At 40.0% G+C, this 23,362-nt stretch overlaps 1 protein-coding gene across 2 annotated transcripts in view; it reads right to left on the bottom strand.

Annotated features, from left to right (window-relative positions):
• MARCHF1 (membrane associated ring-CH-type finger 1) overlaps positions 1-23,362 on the bottom strand; it is a 444,124-nt gene that overhangs the window by 231,153 nt on the left and 189,609 nt on the right. For both annotated transcript variants that reach the window (XM_081563691.1, XM_081563818.1), the window contains exon 2: positions 17,790-17,840. In XM_081563691.1, coding sequence (XP_081419817.1) covers positions 17,790-17,840 — 51 coding nt within the window. The remainder of the gene's footprint in view (positions 1-17,789; positions 17,841-23,362) is intronic.

Below are 23,362 nucleotides of genomic sequence, written 5' to 3'. Positions count from 1 at the left end.
AATGTTCATTGCAGCACTGTTTTTAATAGCCAGGACATGGAAGCAACCTAGATGTCCATCAGCAGATGAATGGATAAGGAAGCTGTGGTACATATGCACAATGGAATATTACTCAGCCATTAAAAAGAATACATTCGAATCAGTTCTAATGAGGTGGATGAAACTGGAGCCTATCATACAGAGTGAAGTAAGCCAGAAAGAAAAACACCAATACAGTGTACTAACACATATATATGGTATTTAGTTAATCGGTAAAGATAACCCTGTATGCAAGACATCAAAAGAGACACGGATAAATAGAACAGTATTATGGACTCTATGGGAGAGGGCGAGGGTGGGATGCTATGGGAGAATGTCATTAAAGCATGTAAATTATCATATGTGATACGAATCACCTGTCCAGGTTCGATGCATGATACAGGGTGCTCGGGGCTGGTGCATCGGGATGACCTGGAGGCATGGAATGGGGAGGGTGGTAGTGGGGGGTTCTGGAAGGGGAAAACATGTACACCCATGGTTGATTCATGTCAATGTATGGCAAAACAAATACAATATTGTAAAGTTAAAAAATAGATAAATAAACTAATTAAAAAAACTACCCATAAAAAATAAAATAAAATAATTTCTTGCATACAAAAACTGGGCATTCAATGAATGAGTGAAAAATCATAGAAGCTGTACTATTCTGTTTTACAAACAATGATAGGGCTGATCAAGTTAGCTGTAGCAAATAAATAAAGCTCACCATGATCCAAAAGACTAATCTTTTATATGCATTTCTCTACAGATATGTGGAGAGATAATTCACATTTTGAAAAATTTTCAGATGATGAAAACTATGTAGTTTCTTCCCCCAAATTTAAATACACACATACACACACTCAATTTGAAATGATTCCTTTTTACCCCTACAGCATTCTTGACAATTTGGAAATCTGAATTTTCTAAAAACGTATTAGATATCCCAGGGCAGATTATCTGTGGTGAAGGACCAAAGCTTCCATTCTCTCTTTTTCTCTCCCTACTTTCCTCTTTTCTTTTTCTCTCTTTCTCTCCAAACCTTTATGGACTAATACTCTTGAAAATTGCATGTGATTGAATGCTGTAAGAATGTAAAATTCCAATAAAATTTCCTAAGCTGCTTAAGTCAGATTCCCTAGAAGCAGAGCCTGAGACAAGAATTCTTGTCCAAATGATTTACTAGGGCAGTGTCTTTAGAAGTGGAATGAGGGGAGATGTTATGGATCATGAACTACAGAGATGGGAAGAATGTAGTCTTAGCTGAATGCTAGCTTCAGCTGACCCCATATGGCAGCTCTGGCACACATTCTGTTGTTTTTCAATCACTCAGTTGTGTCCGACTCTGCAACCCCATGAACTGCAGCATGCCAGGCTTCCCTGTCCTTCACCATCACCCAGAACTTGCTCAAACTCATGTCCATTGAGTCAGTGATGCCATCCAACTATCTCATCCTCTGTCGTCCCCTTCTCCTCCTTCCCTCAATCTTTCCCAGCATCAGGGGCTTTTCCAGTGAGTCAGCTCTTCCCATTAGGTAGCCAAAGTACTGGAATTTCAGCTTCAACATCAGTCCTTCCAATGAATATTCAAGACTGATTTCCTTTAGGATGGACTGGTTGGATCTCCTTGCAGTCCAAGGGACTCTCAAGAGTCTTCTCCAACACCACAGTTCAGAAGCATCAGTCTTTGGCACTCAGCCTTCTTTATGGTCCAACTCTCACATCCATACATGACTACTGGAAAAACCATAGCTTTGACTAGACGGACCTCAAGTGTTAATCCTACCTTGAGGCAAAAGAGCCAGTACTCCATTCCTTCCAGCAGCTCTTGACCTCATGGGCATTAAAGTTCCTGTGTGGCCAATGGTAGGTTTCTGGGGTTGGAGCAGTTGTGAGCTACATTAGCAGTCAGTGCTCACAGAAGCTGTGTGACAAAGATCTGCATAGGGATCTGGGTGGGGACTCAACAGCATCTACCCTAGAGAATCTTTAGAACTCTCAGATCCACGTGTGATTCCCAGCAATCTCACCCCACCTTGATATAGCTTCTGCAGGATTCTAACTGGTTCCACTTTCAGGAAACTCTTAGAAGAGGAGGTTGAGAGAGACAAAATATAGCCCTCATTGCTGCATTTGGTCCAGAGATCATGACTGATATTCATCATCTCCTTGATCATACATCCCTTCTAGATACCTTTCACATTTGTCAACCATTCTGTTTCTAGGTGACTTGCCTGAAGGGCTGAGCCCCTGGTTACTATGACCTTATCAGGTTGTGATGGTTGTACTTGCCCAATATAGTCACAGTGCAAGGGAAGAAGATGCTAGCAAATTATATGACAAACATATTTCTCCTGTTATCATTATCTATAAAGATTAAGGATAAGGGTTAATTGCTTCTGCTGGAATGGTAACAGATATCTTTACTTGCTGGGACACTAGCAGGAGGAGCTCACGGTGACCAGAAAGCAGTCATAGCTTCAAGGTTAGTGGGACTCTTGCTGTGTCCTCAGGAGGGAAATTCTTCTCTGTGAATCAGAACTTAGAATCCCACTGAGCCTAAAATGATGGCTGTAGGAAGCGCAAAGTCTCCAAATGGATCATTGGGATAGGGTAACTGGACCTCTAAGAATATCATGTTGCTGTTCATTCGCTCAGTTGTGTCTGCCTCTTTGTGACTCCATGGACTACATCACGCCAGGTTTCCCTGTCCTTCACTATCTCCTCAAGTTTGCTCAAATTCATGTCCATTGAGTCGATGATGCCATCCAACCACCTCATCCTCTGTCACCCCTGTCTTCTCTGGCCCTCAATCTTTCCCAGCATTGGGGTCTTTTCCAATAAGTCAGCTCTTCGCAACAGGTTGCCAAAGTTTTGGAGCTTCAGCATCAGTTCTTCCAATCAATATTCAGGGTTGATTTCCTTTAGGATTGACTTCTTGGATCTCCTTGCTGTCCAAGGGACTCTCAAGAATCTTCTCCAACACCACAATTCAAAAACATTAGTTCTTCAGCACTCAGCCTTCTTTATGGTCCAACTCTCACATCTTACATGATTACGGAAAAACCATAGCTTTGACTATATGGACCTCTTTGTTGGCAAAGTGATGTCTCTGCTTTTTAATGCACTATCTAGGTTTGATGCGTGTTGGTTTAAAAAAATGTAGTGCATCAATCTCTTCTAGGCTGATACCTCCCATTTATCTTCCAAAGTCTATATACTTGGTGCTGATACACTGACAGCATCTGGCTGATAGGGATGGATGGAGGAGGCCCATAGTCATACATCCACTGTTCCACCTTTATGCTATAAAATGAGTCCCTGGGTCTGATGTGATGTTAAGCAGAATCCTGTGTTAGTAGATCAAATGCTAAGTTCATAGCTGTTGATGGTAGCTCAAAACTGTCATGTGAGGCACATAGCCAGGACTTGAGCAAGAAAATGAGACACTTACCTCATGCATGCAATGTAAGGGTGCATCTAAAAACTCAGTATTCAAGAGAAAAAGATATTTTAAAGCAATTTAACAAATTAATGCAAAAACATCCATGATCAACAAATACCAAAATATTAAATGTATTAAAAAATCAGTGTTACAGATTTCTGCTTCTGTCTGCATGTGGCCTGATGTAGTACTCATCCTGTTTTTATTTAAAAATTAGATATCTTACTTATCATGGAGTTTTTGCAAAACATTTGTTTCTCAGAGCATTACATTAAAATACATCTTGGTTGCTGAGTTTTTGGCGCCCCTTACATTCTGTGTCTGAGCCTAGTGCTTTTCTTACTTCACTCTAGTCCCAGCTTTCCAGGAGAGGCCAACCCAGAAGGCATGTGATATAATCAAACTACTACAAGTGGCTGGTTGGTCTAAATGACACTAAACTAGGGGCTCAACATCAGCCTCTACTTCTTCAGGCAAATGTTTACTCAGTAGGGCAGGCGGCTGTGTCACCGCTGGTGAGGAAGAGGCCACACGGCAGTGCTTGCGCAATGCATCCTTCTCTGCCAACACGGCCACACCATTTACGAGCTCTGGCACAGCGGCCGGGATGCTCGGGCTGGTTGAGATCCACTGGATACACAACCCCTTCCTCTTATTCATTGCCTCTTCTCTAATAGATGCTCTTTCGTGGATATTAAAGTAAGATTTAAAAAAACCGCTCACAAGTCATGTATTAGGGTGAAAGGCAACACTTGACTTAGGGAAAATCTCTGCAGAGGAAGACAGCTGAAGAAGTACATGAAAACACCCAGGGAAGCTGGGGGAAATGTGGCTGGTGTCAAGCATCTGGGTGGGACAATAACTGCATCTATTATAAACACGTGCACTTTCAGCCTATCTTGTGAGTACTGGTAACAGTGAGTCATGGACTGGCCTGGCCTCGGTATCACTGCTCCGTGCACCCACAGATTCCACATTAGGAACATATATCCTAAAACTAGCAAGCAAAATTAGCTTTGTTGGCTCATTCAGCATATCTAGTGAGGTTATATTACTTAGTCTTTTCAAGGTGCTGAGGAAGCAGTATTGAACCAAATAATGAAGTTCTTGCTCTCATAGAGCTTAAATAAAACAAACAAATAAAATAAACAATATTGCAGATTATAATCCTTAAAGGAAAATACATCAGGAAAGGAGATAGTTTCTCACTAATAAAGTGTTATCTAAGGAGAAAAACTGAGGAAGCCAGTTACACAGACATGTGATGAGTGAAGCTTCTGAGAGGCCACGGGTAGGGAGGGAAGATACCCCAAAGCAGAAGATGCCAGTGCATCTGGAGCTGAGTGACCCCGAGGAAGAGAGATAAGAAATACAGTTAGAGAGTTCAGGGTCAGCTTAGGGGCTAATATTTCACTCTGAGTAATATTGGAGAAGGGAATATCAACCCACTCCAGTATTCTTGCCTGGAGAATTCCATGGACAGAGGAGCCAGGTAGGCTGCAGTCCATGGGGTTGCTAAGAGGCAGACACAACTGAGCGACTTCACTTTCACTTTTCACTTTCATGCACTGGAGAAGGAAATGGCAACCCACTCCAGTGTTCTTGCCTGGAGAATTCCATGGACAGAGGAGACTGGTGGGCTACAGTCCATGGGGTCGCAAAGAGTAGGACACAACTGAGAGACTAACACACATTCTCACACACATTGAGTGGTATAGGAAACCATTGGAGGGTTGAAACAGGAGCAAGACACTATCTGGCATATATTTGAAAAGGATAACGTTGGCTGTTGCATGAGAACAGATTAAACGGATATAAAGGTGGTTGTTTCCATCAAATCATCACTTAATTTCTAGTCTGTTACTGCAGACACCTGTTGGGTCAGATACCCTCACCATCAAACATTAGATACAGTGGGGGTCCCTGGCCTATCAGGTGTCTACACCAGTATATGCTGCTGCTGCTGCTAAGTCGCTTCAGTCATGTCCGACTCTGTGCGACCCCATAGACGGCAGCCCACCAGGCTCCCCCATTCCTGGGATTCTCCAGGCAAGAACACTGGAGTGGGATGCCATTTCCTTCACCAATGCATGAAAGTGAAAAGTGAAAGTGAAGTCACTCAGTTGTGTCCGACTCTTAGCGACCACATGGACTGCAGCCTACCAGGCTCCTTCATCCATGGGATTTTCCAGGCAAGAGTACTGGAGTGGGGTGCCATTGCCTCCTCCACACCAGTATATAGTATGAAGCTATTGTTCTAGTAACATGTTCTTTCCAATATTCATCATAAAGCAGGATCAAAGACAGTTTGCATTCACCTGGCATGGAGAGCAGTACACATTCCTGGTCCTGCCCCAGGGACACATAACAATATAGATTGAAGATAATCTTGATTGTATGTCGATTGTCAAACATCAGATTAATCCACTGTGCAATGATACCGTGTTAATCGGATTTAATGGGCAGGAAGAGCCAGTATTCTGAAGCTCTTATTAAGACATGAGGGTGTGAGAAAAATTCCACAAACTTTCAAGAACTGGCCAACCCAGTGAAAATTTTAGGGATCTCATTGCGTTATGCACACTGAGACAGTCCCTTCAGACATATTTTGCATTTAGTCTTACTATGAAGAAAGGCCCAGAGTGCTTGTTAGAATTCTGAGTTTTGGGGCAAAAATCACCCTTTGGAATAATTCTTGTGCCCTTTATCAGATGACTCAGAAGGCTACCAGTTTTGAGTGGGGCTTGAATGAGAGAAGCTTCTGCTGAGGTGTCAGCTGCAATACATGCAAGCTAGATGCCAGAGACACAGTAAGGGGTAAGTTCTGTGTTATTAGAGTTACCGTGGTGGATAGGAATGCCAGGCAAGTTCTTTCTTAAATTCCAAAGGGAGGGTTGCAGTGAAAACATCAGTGTTTCAGATCAAGGCCACAGCATTGCAGAGTTTTCCTTACAATATGGAAAGCAAACTTCTGGAATGCTACTTGGCTCTAGAAAGTCTGGTCAGGGCATCAGTGGGCCACAGGCGGGACTGGGCCATTACCAGTTCCATGGTCAGGATATCAGTGGACCACAGTACTGGACCATTATCCAGTCCAAGGTCAGGATATCAGTGGGCCACAGGACTGGACCATTATCCGGTCCACAGTCAGGATATCAGTGGGCCACAGGACTGGACCATTATCAGGTCCACGGTCAGGATATCAGTGGGCCACAGGACTGGACCATTATCAGGTCCACGGTCAGGATATCAGTGGGCCACAGGACTGGACCATTATCAGGTCCACGGTCAGGATATCAGTGGGCCACAGGACTGGACCATTATCAGGTCCATGGTCAGGATATCAGTGGGCCACAGGACTGGACCATTATCCAGTCCACGATCAGGATATCAGTGGGCCACAGGACTGGATCATTATCAGGTCCACGGTCAGGATATCAGTGGGCCACAAGACTGGACCTTTCCCTCATGAGTAACACAGTATGTTGTCTGGGAGGCCGAGCAGCAATTCACTCAACAATGGACTTGGCCATCATGAGGTGGTAGGGTGGCTGCCACTAACGAGGAAGCAAGATAAGTTTAAAACTTAGGGGATTCACTGCAACATTTTTCCATTTTCCCCACACACAAGTTTAACTTCAAATGGTTGATTAGATCAATCACAACTTGTTAAAGGCATGATCATCAGGACTGGGAATCAGAGAACTGCCAGTGGGGGCAGGGGTAAACCTCACCAGCCAGCTTCCCTGTCTAACAGAACTGATCATCAAGAATGAGGGATATTGGGGATGAGTGGGTAGAAAGAGGGGATGAATCAGTGATGGCTTTGGCAGCAGTAAGAGGTCATCCTACCAGCCCACTTATTTTCTTCCTTCCTCAGAAATTGTCACCGAGCATCGCATGGATCCTGGTGGTTCGATAGACAGGCAGACAAGCAGCAGATGCTTCCAAGGTTCTCCCAAGACCCAGTCTGGTGGCCGCTTTGACTGTGTCAGTGCCTGACTCCTGAAACATCTGGACACTTTGTTTTCTCAAATCCTGCAACTGGGCTTCTCTGGAAAACTGCTCTAGACATCTTAGACTCCTGATGTTAGAGAGTCAATGGACCTGGACATTTCTTCTCTCAAAGCAACCTGAACTGGATGGCTGGTGAGCAGAAGCAGCCTTGTTTCCCTACTTCATGTAGAGAAGACTTGAAGCTCACTTTATATTGCAGGGTTCCCATGCAGGATTGGGGGATACTTTCTTGACCTCCTCTTCCTGTCCTGTTTCTCCCACTACACTCCCACAGGGCATCACTGCAAATAATTCCCTGTTCAGCACCTGTTCTGGGACACCTGACCTAAGACAGATTCCTGTTACACATTCAAGTGGAAAAGTGGAGTCGGTTATTTGGTCCTAGAATTCATGGCAGAAATCAGGGCTAGAAACATCTATTTGAGAGTTGTTGGCATGAGACTGGATGAGATCACCTAAAGAATGAGTGTATATAAAGGAAGACCTTGAGATATAAGAAGGTCTCAGGTTCTCTTAATCTATCACCATCACTTTTGATAACTAGATTAAATTTATACTGATTTCCTCAACTTTGATCTCTGGACAGGTCCTGATCCAGGTGCTAAGACAGTTTTCAAATTAGTCCACCTCCTTTCTAGCTGTTTCCTAATTCTACATCCAATTTTACTTCATCAACCTGTCAAAATTATCCTCTTAAGGTATGTGGTCTGAAGGTATGGCTGATTTATAGGTCCCTTGTATAAGCAAACAAAGATGAATCTCTCCTTAACTCAGAACATTAAACACCTGTTCTGAGATCCAAATGCTTAGCTCAGGTTCAGCAGAAAAAATTCCCAATACATGTTAAATTGGGGGAACACATTCACTTTGACCTTGCTGAAAAACACATTGGAATGCTAAAGGCAAAGAGATGAAGATTTACAGAAGTAGAATCAAGCCATTTGATCAAAAGAAAGCACCTATTTAAACTACATATCTTTAAAAATGTTTTTTTTTAATTTACAATATTGTATTGGTTTTTCCATACATTGACATGAATCAGCCATGGATGTATATGTGTTCCCCTTCCAGAACTCCCTTCCCATCCCATCCCTTTGGGTCATCTCAGTGCACCAGCCTCTAGCACCCTGTATCATGCATTGAACATGGGCTGGCAATTCGTTTCACATATGAAAATATATATGATTCCATGCTGTTCTCCAAAACCATCCACCCTCGCCCTCTCCCATAGAGTCCAAAAGACTGTTCTGTGCATCTGTGTCTCTTTTGCTGTCTCTTTGCATATAGGGTTATCTTTACCAACCTTCTAAATTCCATATATATGCGTTAGTATACTGTATTGGTGTTTTTCTTTCTGGCTTACTTCACTCTGTATAATAGGCTCCAGTTTCGTCCACCTCATTAGAACTGATATGAATGTATTCTTTTTAATGGCTTAGTAATATTCTATTGTGCATATGTGGCACAGCTTCCTTATCCATTCGTCTGCTGATGGCTATCTAGGTGGTTTCCATGTCCTGGCTATTATAAACAGTGCTGCGATGAACGTTGGGGTACACCTGTCTCTTTCATTTCTGGTTTCCTCAGTGTATATGCCCAGCAGTGGGATTGCTGGGTCATATGGCAGTTCTATTTCCAGTTTTTTGAGAAATCTCCACGCTGTTCTCCATAGTGGCTGTACTAGTTTGCATTCCCACCAACAGTGTAAGAGGATTCCCTTTTCTCCACACCCTCTCCAGCATTTATTGCTTGTAGGTTTTTGGATAGCAGCCATTCTGACGGGTGTGAAATGGTACCTCATTGTGGTTTTGATTTGCATTTCTCTGATAATGAGTGATGTTGAGCATCTTTTCATGTGTTTGTTAGCCATCTGTATGTCTTTTTTGGAGAAATGTCTGTTTAGATCTTTGGCCCACTCTTTGATTGGGTCGTTTATTTTTCTGGAATTGAACTGCAGGAGTTGCTTGTATATTTTTGACGTTAAATCTTTGTCCATTGCTTCGTTTGCTATTATTGAATGTTTGTTGAATAAATTATGTTGATATGCTATATACCTTCACTTACTGCAGAGTAAACTGGGGCATACAGACAGGAAAAGGGAGTGCTTTAGAAATAATATTTTATGCACTATTTGCCATCTTTACCTTAACAAGGTATAGAATATTCCTAGGTAGAGACCAGTTGAACAACTTAGATGATCCTTTGTCAAATAAGTGAGGTCTAGGAGTATAATTGGAGAAGGCAATGGCACCCCACTCCAGTACTCTTGCCTGGAAAATCCCATGGATGGAGGAGCCTGGTAGGCTGCAGTCCATGGGTTCGCTAAGAATCGGACACTACTGAGCGACTTCACTTTCACTTTTCCCTTTCATGCATTGGAGAAGGAAATGGCAACCCACTCTAATATTCTTGCCTGGAGAATCCCAGGGATGGGGGAGCCTGGTGGGCTGCTGTCTATGGGGTCACACAGAGTCAGACACGACTGAAGTGACTTAGCAGCAGCAGCAGGGAGTATAACGGGCTTCCCTGGTAGCCCAGCTAGTAAAGAATCTGCTTGCAGTGCAGGAGACCCAGGTTTGATTCCTGGGTCAGGAAGATTCCCTGGAGAAGGAATAGACTAACCACTCCAGTATTCATCGACTTCCCTGGTGACTTAGACGGTAAAGAATCCTCCTGCAACGTTGACTGAGCAACTAAGTGTGGGAAATACAACAGAAAATAATGGAAGCTAACAAACATCATTTTAAGATAGTGACTTTCCAATTTTTTTTTCACAAATAGATTAAACTTTATGAACTGCTTCCTACATAGAGCAAAAAGTATAGCATGTTTTATTTAAAAGAAAATTCTACGTGTTGATTTGAACTGAAAGTACAAGGCTTTATTACCCTTTCACAGTTTGCTCTTGAAAGGTTTTTCTTGTGAAATACATAATATGCTGTTACAAGTTGAATATAATGAGGCCTTACCTTAAAATAGAGAAAAAAGAAAAAAAACAAATTTGACTAATTTTGCCTCTTGAGGAATCTATTTGTGAGCTGTATGTGTGTTAAAAAGCATATGTAAAATAGACAACAAATGGGAATTTGCTGTATGGCTCAGGAAAATCAAACAGGGGCTCTGTATCTAAGAGTGGTGGGGTGGGGAGGGGGATGGGAAGGAGGTTCAAAAGGGAGAGGATGTATGTATACCTATGGCTGATTCATGTTGAGGTTTGACAGAAAACAGCAAAATTCTGTAAAGCAGTTATCCTTCAATAAAAAATAATAATAATAAAAAATGACCCCCCCCCCCCAAAAGCAGCAACAAACACTAATATCAAAAGCAGCTTTTTAGAGAGATAAGTGAGGAAAAAAATGAATGCTGGTATGTTCACAATGAGATATTTTGACAATCTCACATCAGTTCAGTTCAGTTCAGTCACTCAGTTGTGTCCGACTCTTTGTGATCCCATGAACTGCAGCACATCAAGCCTCCCTGTCCATCACCAACTCCCGGAGTTTACCCAAACTCATGTCCATCGAGTCGGTGATGCCATCCAACCATCTCATCCTGTTTCGTCCCCTTCTCCTCCTGCCCTCAATCTTGCCCAGCATCAGGGTCTTTTCCAATGAGTCAGCTCTTCGCATTAGGTGGCGAAATTATTGGAGTTTCAGCTTCAACATCAGTCCTTCCAAAGAACACCCAGGACAGATCTCCTTTAGAATGGACTGGTTGGATCTCCTTGCAGTCCAAAGGACTCTCAAGAGTCTTCTCCAACACTACAGTTCAAAAGCATCAATTATTCAGTGCTCAACTTTCTTTATAGTCCAACTCTCACATCCATACATGACCACTGGAAAAACCATAGCCTTGACTAGATGGACCTTTGTTGACAAAGTAATGTCTCTGCTTTTTAATATGCTATCTAGGTTGGTCATAAATTTCCTCCCAAGGCATAAGCATCTTTTAATTTCATGGCTGCAGTCACCATCTGCAGTGATTTTGGAGCCCAGAAAAACAAAGTCAGCCACTGTTTCCACTGTTTCCCCATCTATCTGCCATGAAGTGATGAGACTGGATGCCATGATCTTAGTTTTCTGAATGTTGAGCTTTAAGCCAACTTTTTCACTCTCCGCTTTCACTTTCATCAAGAGGCTCTTTAGTTCTTCTTCACTTTCTGCCATAAGGGTGGTGTCATCTGCATATCTGAGGTTATTGATATTTCTCCTGGCAATCTTGATTCCAGCTTGTGCTTCCTCCAGCCCAGTGTTTCTCATGATGTACTCTGTATATAAGTTAAATAAGCAGGGTGACAATATACAGCCTTGATGTACTCCTTTTCCTATTTGGAACCAATCTGTTGTTCCATGTCTAGTTCTAACTGTCGCTTCCTGACCTACACACAGGTTTCTCAAGAGGCAGGTCAGGTTGTTTTAAATTTTTATATAGCATCTCTGTAGCTTTTGGATCAGCATTAACATAGCTAATGCACACAAATTCTATTAGTGTAAGAAAAAAAGTCACAAATGTAACTTATACATCCTAAAACAAGCTATAAATATAAACTAATAAATAATCTCAAGATTGGAATAACCAGAAAACTCAAAGTTTAATTGCATTTGAATACTATGAGGTAGAAAGTTTCAAAGGTAAAGACTAAGGAGAAAAACTTTAAATGTTTACTAACAATTCAACACTTTTATTTTTCCCACACTTGGATATTTCATATTCACAACAGCAAGATCAGTCAGGACTTATACAACCCCGAATAGCAAAAATAATAATGTTCAGTTTCTAATGTTCTGTTTACTAAAAAAATTCTCAAGGATCTTGACAGATTCTAAATCCATCTCTGTTTCCAAGCCAGGGAACATTGTACCATTAAAGAGAATGTCCTATGACCAATGTTCCATCTCAAAGGCCCTTAAAAACTGTTTTGTGTATCCTTCTCCTTGTAATCCATGCTTTCTAACTTCTATGCCTTCCACATATATACCTTTAAACATACTTTCCTTGAATTTGATCAAGTCATACCCATCTTCCAAGTCCCTGTTAATATACAGTTCTTCTCTAGTGCTATCTTGTCACCAAATGGAAATGCACCCCCACAACCTCTGGTCTGTATGCTTTTGGCTGGAATATCAGAGGTTCCCATGACCAAGCCTGGGGCAGGACTTCCTAAGACTGCTCACAGAACTTATAGTTATATTCATCACTATGGTTTATTACAGTGAAAAGACACAAAGCAAAGTCAGCAAAGGGAAAAGGCACATGAGGTGACATCCAGAGGGAACTGGGAGCAGAGTTCCAAATGTCCACAAGTTGACTCCCTGGGGAGTCACACAAGATGTGTTTAGTTCCTGTAGTTGTGAGTGTCGATAACAGATGAGAAGTGCTATCTACCAGGGAGACTCAATAGAGACCCAGCATCAGGGATAGCAGAAATTTGACAACAGTTAAGGAAGATGCTCATTATGAGTAGGATTATTACTGACCTAAAATAATTTTTATTGTTAAATATACATACACATTTTAATGAAACATGAATGTATAGTCTTTTTTCAATAAAATTATGTCAGATCACAAAAGTTTTACTTAATCTTAAACTTGACTTCACCCTGTCCAATCTATTATTAATATTTACGCTTATTCTGCCCAGAGAATGATGCATATACTATGACTAGTGTCACAAATTCACTTACTCACAAAAAGATTACTGAGCACTCACTGTGTTGTCACTGAGATGTCAGCATTAAGAGCCCCATAATAATAGCTCATACTGAAAAAGTGCTGACTGCTGTGCTAAGTACTCCTCTGAGAGATAGATGCTGTTAGATACTCTTCTTTTACAAATAAAGTTACTAAAGTAGTTAAATGACACCTCTAAGCAGTTATTCTGAATCCATGTCTTAATGGTCGTAATTACTCTGTTATATTGATTATCACACTCTTGAGAAACACTTTTTTAGTGTTTAACATAATTTTTTTTGAGAAATTTAGAGAAAAATCACCCTTGTTCCATTGCAATTTTTTTCTCCACCTCTTTAAAAGTCCAAGAGCTCAAATATTGCTATAATTTCCCATTTCAGCTTTGGTAAGTTATCTGGTCTTAATGAAGAGTTTATCACTTAATCATTCACTTAGAAGTATTAAGGATTCAACAATGGATTTATCTTTTGTGTCCATCCTTCTGAACATAAATAAAAGTGGAATCCTGTTGGCTGAAGCAAAATAAACTTAAGAATACTGAAATATTTTTACCTCTGTGATGGTTTGAGTTTTTGCAACTGCACAATTAGAAGAACAGAACTCTTCTTTTCTCTTTGAATATAATGTATTTTGTCATCAATTGTCTCCCACACAAGGCTGCAATTAATATGTGTCAGAGCCTGGAAGGAGAACTCATGGAAGGGAAACTTTACTTCAGACTTTTTCATTTCTTAAAGAATTAATATGATTATGACTGATTCATGTTGATGTACAGCAGAAACCATCACAACATTGTAAAGCAATTATCCTCCAATTAAAAGAAAAGAATAAAAGAAAAGTTTAAAGTAATAAACATGCTGCATTATGAAGAAGTCAAACAGCAGCTTGGAAATGAAGATAAAACTTCGCCTGGGTCACAAAGCATTATTTGGCATGACAAAGGAGTTGTCAATACTGTCTATGGGTTTTTAGGTCAATATTAATATTCATGTTCAGAAAGATGATGATGCCATGTACTTGCAGGCAGGGCTCTCCATGATGTGATGATGATTGACATTTGAACGGTATTGTTTTGATTCACAACCACTTGAGAAAAATTTTCAAGTGACTGATAGCATCACCTCATGTCCCAGTGGAGGCAAGTGTGTCTCAGGGAGGATGAGCGTCTCTGGTCCCAGAAGTAGGAAGTGACAGTGATGACTTACACTCAAGTCCCCTGTCGCTGGGGCTAGTGCTTTAATTTCTGGCCACAGGGGCTCGCAAATGTTAGGAAGGTGCCTAAATTGGAAAGTCTGTGGGATGAGCGATTTCAACTACTGAGATACGGTCCTCCATGGGTGTGTTGAGTCTCTGCACATCTTGGAAGCAGAAACATTGACTGCTTTTCTTCTGGCCTATGTTACTGAGCTTGAGAGAGGTGGCCTCCCTACAGAGCAACAGACAGGCATCTCTACTATCTATTAGAGTTTCTTAAGTGCAGGCATTCCTGTACCTGACTCAGTGTGTTGACAGGTTTCACCTGACCATCTTAACATTGTCTCATTAGAATCAGCCTTGGGAAACCAGCTTAAGAAAATGCTGACAATTTGGCTACTGTTATTTTTCAATGAATAATAAAACCCTTTGTTTGTGAAAACAAGACAAAACAAAAACTTATCAAAATGGGAGTGGGTCTATGTTCTGTAGTACCTATAGTTTATTGCTGCTTTGGGAGCCCTCCGGAAGGAAAATAATGCAAAATTATATATACAAAACTGATATCAGGGATGAAAAAGGTGCTGCCAAGTGAGAGGACCTGTCATGGAACTTCTCTTCATGGCAAATTCATCTTTATCAGCATTATATTTTCATAAGTCATAATTTTTCAATTTCACAAATCACTCTCCAAATATCAGTCTATAAATTGCATAGCAACTCATCTTAGAAAATAGCTCATAATTTTTGCTGAAGAAAGTAGGGAAAACCACTAGACCATTCAGGATTGACAGAAATCAAATCCCTTACGATTATACAGAGGAAGTAGCAAATAGATTCAAGGGATTATATCTGATGAAGTTCCTGAAGAACTCTGTCATGACGGAGGTTCATGATATTGTACAGGACGCAGGGATCAAGATCATCCCCATGAAAAAGAAATGCAACAAGGCAAAATGGTTGTCTGAGCAGGCCTTACAAATAGTTATGAAAAAAAGAGAAGTGAAAGGCAAAGGAGAAAAGGAAATATATACCGATTTGAACGCAGAGTTCCAAAGAATAGCAAGGAGACATGAGAAAGCCTTCCTCAGTGATCAGTGCAAAGAAATAGAGGAAAAAAATAGGATGGGAAAGACTAGAGATCTCTTCAAGAAAATTAGAGATACCAAGAAAACTTTTCATGCAAAGATGGACACAGGAAAGGAGAGAAGTTGTATGGACCTAAGAGAAGCATAAGATATAAGAAGAGGTGGCAAGAATACACAGAAGAACTGCACAAAAAAGATCTTCGCGACCCAGATAATCACTATGGTGTGATCACTCCCCTAGAGCCAGACATTCTGGAATGTGAAGTCAAGTGGGCCTTAGGAAGCATCACTATGAACAAAGCTAGTGGAGGTGATGGAATTCCAGTCAAGGTTTTTCAAATCCTAAAAGATGATGCTATGAAAGTGCTGCAGTCAATATGCCAGCAAATCTGGAAAACTCAGCAGTGGCCACAAGACTGGAAAAGGTCAATTTTCATTCCAATCCCAAAGAAAGGCAATGCCAAAGAATGCTTAAACTCCAACACAGTTGCACTCATCTCACACACTAGTAAAGTAATGCTCAAAATTCTCCAAGCCAGGTTTCAACAGTACATGAACCATGAACTTCCAGATGTTCAAGCTGGATTTAGAAAAGGCAGAGGAACCAGAGATCAAATTGCCAACACCTGTTGGATCATCAAAAAAGCAAGAGAATTCAAGAAAAGTATCTACTTCTGCTTTATTGGCTATGCCAAAGCCTTTGACTGTGTGGATCACAACAAACTTTGGAAAATTCTTAAAGAGATGGGACTACCAGACCACCTTACCTGCCTCCTGAGAAATCTGTATGCAGGTCAAGAAGCAACAGTTAGAACCAGACATGGAACAACAGGCTGGTTCCAAATTGGGAAAGGAGTACATCAAAGCTGTATACTGTCATCCTGCTTATTTAACTTATATGCGGAGTACATCATGAGAAATGCTGGACCGGATGAAGCAAAAGCTGGAATCAAGATTGCCAGGAGAAATATCAATAACCTCAGATATGCAGATGACACCACCCTTATGGCAGAGTGAAAAAGAACTAAAGAGCCTCTTGATGAAAGTGAAAGAAGAGAGTGAAAAAGTTGGCTTAAAACTCAACATTTAGAAAACTAAGATCATGGCATCTGGTCCCATCACTTTATGGCAAATAGATGGGGAAACAGTGGAAACAGTGCAGACTTGATTTTTGGGGGGCTACAAAGTCACTGCAGATGGTGACTGCAGCCATGAAATTAAAAGACACTTGCTCCTTGGAAGAAAAATTATGACCAACCTAGACAGCATATTAAAAAGCAGAGACATTGCTTTGCCAACAAAGGTGCATCTAGCAAAGGCTATGGTTTTTCCAGTAGTCATGTATGGATGTGAGAGTTGGACTATAAAGAAAGCTGAGCACCGAAGAATTGATGCTTTTGAACTGTGGTGCTGGAGAAGACTTTTGTGAGTCCCTTGGACTGCAAGGAGATCCAACAAGTCCATCCTAAGGGAAATCAGTCCTGATTATTCATTGGAAGAACTGATGCTGAAGCTGAAGCTCCAGTACTTGGGAACCTGATTCGAAGAATTGACTCATTTGAAAAGACCCTGATACTGGGAAAGAAGGAAGGCAGAAGGAGAAGGGGACAAGGGAGGATGAGATGGTTGGGTGGCATCACTGACACAATGGACATGAGTTTGAGTAAACTCCGGGAGTTAGTGATGGATAGGGAGGCCTGATGTGCTGCAGTCCATGGGGTCGCAAAGATTTGGACACAACTGAGCTACTGAACTGAACTGAATTTTTGTTTTCAAGGTGAAATAAAAATCCAGAATATCTCTCCTATGCCATAAGCTTTTCAATACTCTGGTGTCTTGCTTGGATTTATAGATAATCTAGGGAGCAATATGATTTTTTTCAACCATTGACTCTTTAAAGCAAATATCTTACGAAACTAATGTCTTAAACTGCTTTCGAAAACTTGTCCTGGTTAAGTTCCAGCATAGTTGAGCCCAAACTCCTGGAAAAATTGAGTTCACTCAAATTGTACCATGATGTTTGACAGATTCCACTGATTTGTGTGGCAGCTCTCTGAGCTCAAGTGAGAGAATTAACATGTTTTGAGTGACACTTTGAAAGCAGAAAATTATTTTTTGCATACAACACTGAAGAGGAAAAAATAGCTTCACTCATTTTGTTGTGAGAAAGTATGTCCTTTTATCACAGTAAACCGTTAAAATAGTTATTACCATTAGCAAGTCATATTTGTACATTGGTCACAGATAACAATTGCAGGTAAAACATTATAAAATATTTACTTGAACTCATAAAATATGTAAATCAATAAACAAGGAAATGAATATACTTCACCTACTTTTGAAATATTACTTGATCGACTTGCAGATCGCCTTGGGGATTTGTCATTCTGAAAAATAAAATTAGAGACATTGATTAAAATATAGCAATAATCTTTTTTGCTGAGAAAAGAAAGCATAGCACAGGCCAAAACGTAGATGTCCTTCTTACTTTTCTGACAGATATAAAAACTGCTTACACAAGATAGTATTTCTCACACCAAATTTTATTTCTATAGTACATGTTAGTGTCTTTTTAAAAAATATTTCAATTAGTACCAGGGTTTATACCAACCTAGGAATATTTATTTCCAGGAAATGCTTATTTCTCTAGAAAAATATATGCAGTTCCTTTGAAATAGATTTAGAAATGAAAATATAGTTCATTATTTATTTTTTGGCTTTGGCTACCAGGAAATTCTGAGTAAATTTTGGTTCTCAGTGTCAGTAAATATTGCATTTGTATGCAATATTTGGTAAATGGTACATACCATCTAACTTGTATTCTTCTACAATACACTTTATTTATCTTTTCTCTTATTTTAAAAATGAGATAAAAGCTTAAAGACAATTTAAAAGGCAATTCTTTAAATTAAAAATATTTTAAAATTTAAAGGTTAAAAAATAAATTTTAAAAATTATGCCTCTGTTCTTGCCTCCTAAGGAATTTTCAATTTAGGAGAAAAGAAGCATGCAAAAAGCTCTTGAATATATATTTTTATAAAAAAGAGTCATACAATTTTAAAGTAAAAAGGGCCTCTGACAAGTGGCACCCATCATTGGAAGATCATAGGCATTGTGCTGCCTGCACCCACAGAGCGCTGCCCGAGCCAGGGCCAGCACAGGGCCTCTGCCAGGTCAGTCACTCTTCCCACTCCACCGGTTATCTGCTGGTGGGTAACTGATCTGCAAATCAGAATGTGTGGGTGCTATGCAAGTTACACGTACCAAGAGATCACAGCACATCTTTCCTTCAGTGTAGAAAACCTTGAAAGACCCTGTTCTGGAAACCAATATTTTGTGAAAGGTCTGTATTTATCACTTTAGAAATCTTTTAAAAAATATTTCTGAGCACATGGACTCAATACCACAGTGGATCAGAGTAGACAACTAGAGTGCATCTTGACAGAAGTCATTTTTGAAAACTAAGTTTTTATAACAAGCTGTAGGTCTGAAATTGCCTGGCGATGACTGCTGGAGACAGTTTTCAGAAACACTGTGATGAGGGGACATGGCAATGTGTTATTGTGGAAACACAGTGGCTGCCGTCCACTGAAAAGTCATTGAGTCTGGCGCAGGCTTGCAGGCATTACAGCTGAACAGTGCTTTTTCCTTTACATGCAACTTCCGTCTCATACAACCATGAATGTCTCTGTGAAACATGTTATTACAGACAGAGATGAGTCACAACTTTACGATTAGTTCCACCTTGTAACAGCCCTGTGATCCAGCTGGAGATTAATGTGTGTGTTCCCCGAAGACATTTTTCCTTGATTAGCTTCCTCTGATGATGGAGAGAGGTACTTTTCTACTGACACTTCAACTCCTTTTCTACAGACAAGAAAACAAAACTAATCCATCTTTTCTTCTCAGTGAAATTCATAATTTTGACATGCTACTTGATAGAAGAGAGGTCAAATGATATAACAGACTAGAGGGGAGTTTGGTTGTCCTGGTTGTTTTACTGTGTTTCCTATATTTATGTGATATTTGAGAATCTAACCAAAGAACTAGAATTGAAGGGTGCTTCAGCAAGAACTAAGAAGTACTATACAAATTGGATTTAACATCAGGTTACCTACTTTTTCCAACCAAATGGGACTCTTCAGTGTTTTGAGATAAAAATGAGGGTCAGGTCCTTCCACAATTGTGAATTCATCATGGGGCTATAATAAGCAGATAACTATTGCAGCAGCTCCTGATCTAGTGGTGTGGGAAACACCTGCTGGATTATTTCATATTTCAAAAGATCTTTTACCTTGAAATCCATTAGTTCTATTCTCTTTTAATACAAGGTTAGGCATTGAAGGAAATAAACAAGCTTAGACAAAGGCTAGCATTTTTCCATGGCTAAGGTCTCTATTATTTTTATTCCAGTTAACACTTGGGAACAGAGAGGTTACCCTATTGCTCACCTGCAGTGATGTAAAATTTGGGGTTTTGATGTGAACTAGACTTGTGCTTCTGCACTAGTTCTAGCAGGAGTGTATTCAAGATCCCAGGCCTCTAAATTCCTCCCTGTGAAATGGGTAAATAATATATTGGGGGCTGGATTGAATGAGTTATAGATGAAAAAATTTATAGATTACAAGATTATAGTATTTCCATTATTATTCACAGATAGAGGAAACACCCAAAGAGCTCCCTCAAAAATCATGATAATCATCACAAGTTACTAGATCTGTAATTTTAATATAAACACCCTAGTTTCTCTGTCCTGCAATTCCACCTCCATTGTGGATTAGATTCTGGCATATAAAACTTAAGAATGGAAAATCAAATTGCTCTCTACCAAAGAGGATTAGGGAATTTCAGTCTGCCTTGCTTTCAAAGCAAAGCACCAGAAGCACTTTCTTTCCCTCATGGAAAACTTCCAAAGCAAACTGTCCAATTGCTACTGATTAATTGGGTGGTTTGTCCCATTACTATTGCTGGGATGTGTTCTTTTTTTCTAAATCAGTGAAATATAATTGTCATACCTCATTATGATCGGTTTAAATTCTTTACCTTAGATTAAACAGAAGCTGTCGCAGAATATAATGTAACTTACTGGTACCCAAATGATAATGACCTTGTAGGTCACTACAGGTTGAAACCAACAAGAGTTCCAGACAAATCTACACAAAAATTATGGGATCGTGAAGCAATAATGTTGATGAGATATTTTAGTAGATCAATCTTAGCAGCTTATTCATGGCATGCAGGGAGAGAGACTTCTAATTTCATAAATGTTTTAAAATCTTTTTAAAAGTTTATAATTTTTAATGTATCTGACATTGATAACTTTTTTGTGATTATTATTATTCAGTTCAGTTCAGTTCATTTGCTCAGTCGTGTCCAACTCTTTGTGACCCCATCAATGACAGCAAGCCAGGCCTCCCTGTCCATCACCAACTCCCGGAGTTTACCCAAACCCATGTCCATTGAGTCGATGATGTCATCCAGCCATCTCATCCCCTGTTGTCCCCTTCTCTTCCTGCCCTCAATCTTTCCCAGCATCAGGGTCTTTTCCAATGAGTCAGCTCTTCGCATCAGGTGGCCAAAGTGTTAGAGTTTCAGCTTCAACATCAGTCCTTCCAACGAACACCCAGGACTTTTAGAACGGACTGGTTGGATCTCCTTGCAGTCCAAGGGACTCTCAAGAGTCTTCTCCAACACCACAGTTCAAAAGCATCAATTCTTCAGCACTCAGCTTTCCTTATAGTCCAACTCTCACATCTATACATGACCACTGGACAAACCATAAGCTTGACTATACGGACCTTTGTTGGCAAAGTGATGTCTCTGATTTTTAATATGCTGTCTAAGTTTGTCAGAACTTTCCTTCCACAGAGTAAGCGTCTTTTAATTTCATGGCTGCAGTCACCATCTGCAGTGATTTTGGAGCCCAGAAAAATAAAGTCAGCCACTGTTTCCACTGTTTCCCCATCTATTTGCAATGAAGTGGTGGGACTGGATGCCATGATCTTAGTTTTCTAAATGTTGAGCTTTAAGCCAAGTTTTTCACTCTCCTCTATCACTTTCTTTTTTTTTTTTTTTTTTCCTCTATCACTTTCATTAAGAGGCTCTTTAGTTCTTCTTCACTTTCTGCCATAAGGGTGGTGTCATCTGCATATCTGAAGTTATTGATATTTCTCCAGACAATCTTGATTCTAGCTTGTGCTTCCACCAGCCCAGCATTTCTCATGATGTACTCTGCATATAAGTTAAATAAGCAGGGTGACAATAAACAGCCTTGATGTACTCCTTTTCCTATTTGGAACCAGTCTGTTGTTCCATGTCCAGTTCTAACTGTTGCTTCCTGACCTGCATACAGGTTTCTCAAGAGGCAGGTCAGGTGGTCTTGTATGCCCATCTCTTTCAGAATTTTCCACAGTTTATTGTGATCCATACAGTCAAAGGCTTTGGCATAGTCAATAAAGCAGAAATAGATGTTTCTCTGGAACTCTCTTGCTTTTTCGATGATCCATCGGATGTTGGCCATTTGATCTCTGGTTCCTCTGCCTTTTCTAAAACCAGCTTGAACATCTGGAATTTCATGGTTCACATATTGCTGAAGCCTGGCTTGGAGAATTTTAAGCATTACTTTACTATTTATTAACATAGGATAATTTTTAAAATTTGACCTTACTAATCAAAGTTTGATTTTCATCACCAGCAAGAATAAATGATTACCAAATAGGGAAATCACTACTAAATTGTTCTTACTCATTTAACACTATAATCTAAGGAAAATGACATAGTTCCTTTAAAGTGGAATACTCTGTGTTAAAGAATGTATGATACAGTGGACTTGTATTTATCTACAGAATACTACTCTCTATATCATACCAGTAATCAGGAGAGGGAAGGAAAGAAGCTTGAGGGAGGATTTTTGTTTGTTTTTGAAGGAAAAAGAAATGTATTTCTGAGTGCAGAAATCAGAATAAGACAATTTCAGACCACTAATCAGACAACAGATATGATGGTGTTCTACAGTTTTCTTCCTTTGTCCACCCCACCCGAGGCTAAAAGACAAGAATATTTTAAAGAAGAAAAAATGAGGTAATTTTGAGAATCATCTGAAAAATTCTAAGTTGATCATGAAACTATTTCTGTTAAACAATTAAAGAATTGAAGCTTAAAATTGAAGAAAAGTCTTTGAAAGCAATGTGGCTTGTAAACAAAAAAAAAATGACACAGAGACATTGAATAATATAATAAAACTCAATTAATATATTTATTAAAAATCTCATGTCCTTTTTAAAAAAAATTATTTATTTTAATTGGAGGCTAATTACTTTACAATATTGTATTGGTTTTGCCATACATTGAAATGAATCTGCCATGGATGTACATGTGTTCCCCATCCTGAGCCCCCCTCCAACCTCCCTCCCCATCCCATCCCTCTGGGTCATCCTAGTGCACCAGCCCCAAGCACCCCGTGGCATGCATCAAACCTGGACTGGCGATACATTTCACATATGATAATATACATGTTTCAATGCCATTCTCCCAAATCATCCCACCCTCGCCCTCTCCCACAGAGTCCAAAAGACTGCTCTATACATCTGTGCCTCTTTTGCTGTCACACATATAGGGTTATCTTTACCATCTTTCTAAATTCCATATATATGCGTTAGTACTGTATTGGTGTTTTTTTTTTTTTTAATCTGACTTACTTCACTCTGTATAATAGGCTCCAGTTTCATCCACCTCATTAGAACTGATTCGAAAGTATTCTTTTTAATGCTGAGTAATATTCCAGGGGAAACAGTGGAAACAGTGTCAGACTTTATTTTTGGGGGCTGCAAAATCGCTGCTGATGGTGATTGCAGCCATGAAATTAAAAGACGCTTACTCCTTGGAAGGAAGGTTGTGACCAACCTAGATA

This window comes from Giraffa tippelskirchi, chromosome 1 (genome assembly GCF_054371585.1).
Source record: "Giraffa tippelskirchi isolate mGirTip1 chromosome 1, T2T-mGirTip1v1.2.pri, whole genome shotgun sequence".
NCBI lineage: Eukaryota > Metazoa > Chordata > Mammalia > Artiodactyla > Giraffidae > Giraffa > Giraffa tippelskirchi.
The sequence above is the reverse complement of the archived record's forward strand: the minus strand, read 5'-3'. Positions and strand labels throughout refer to the sequence as shown.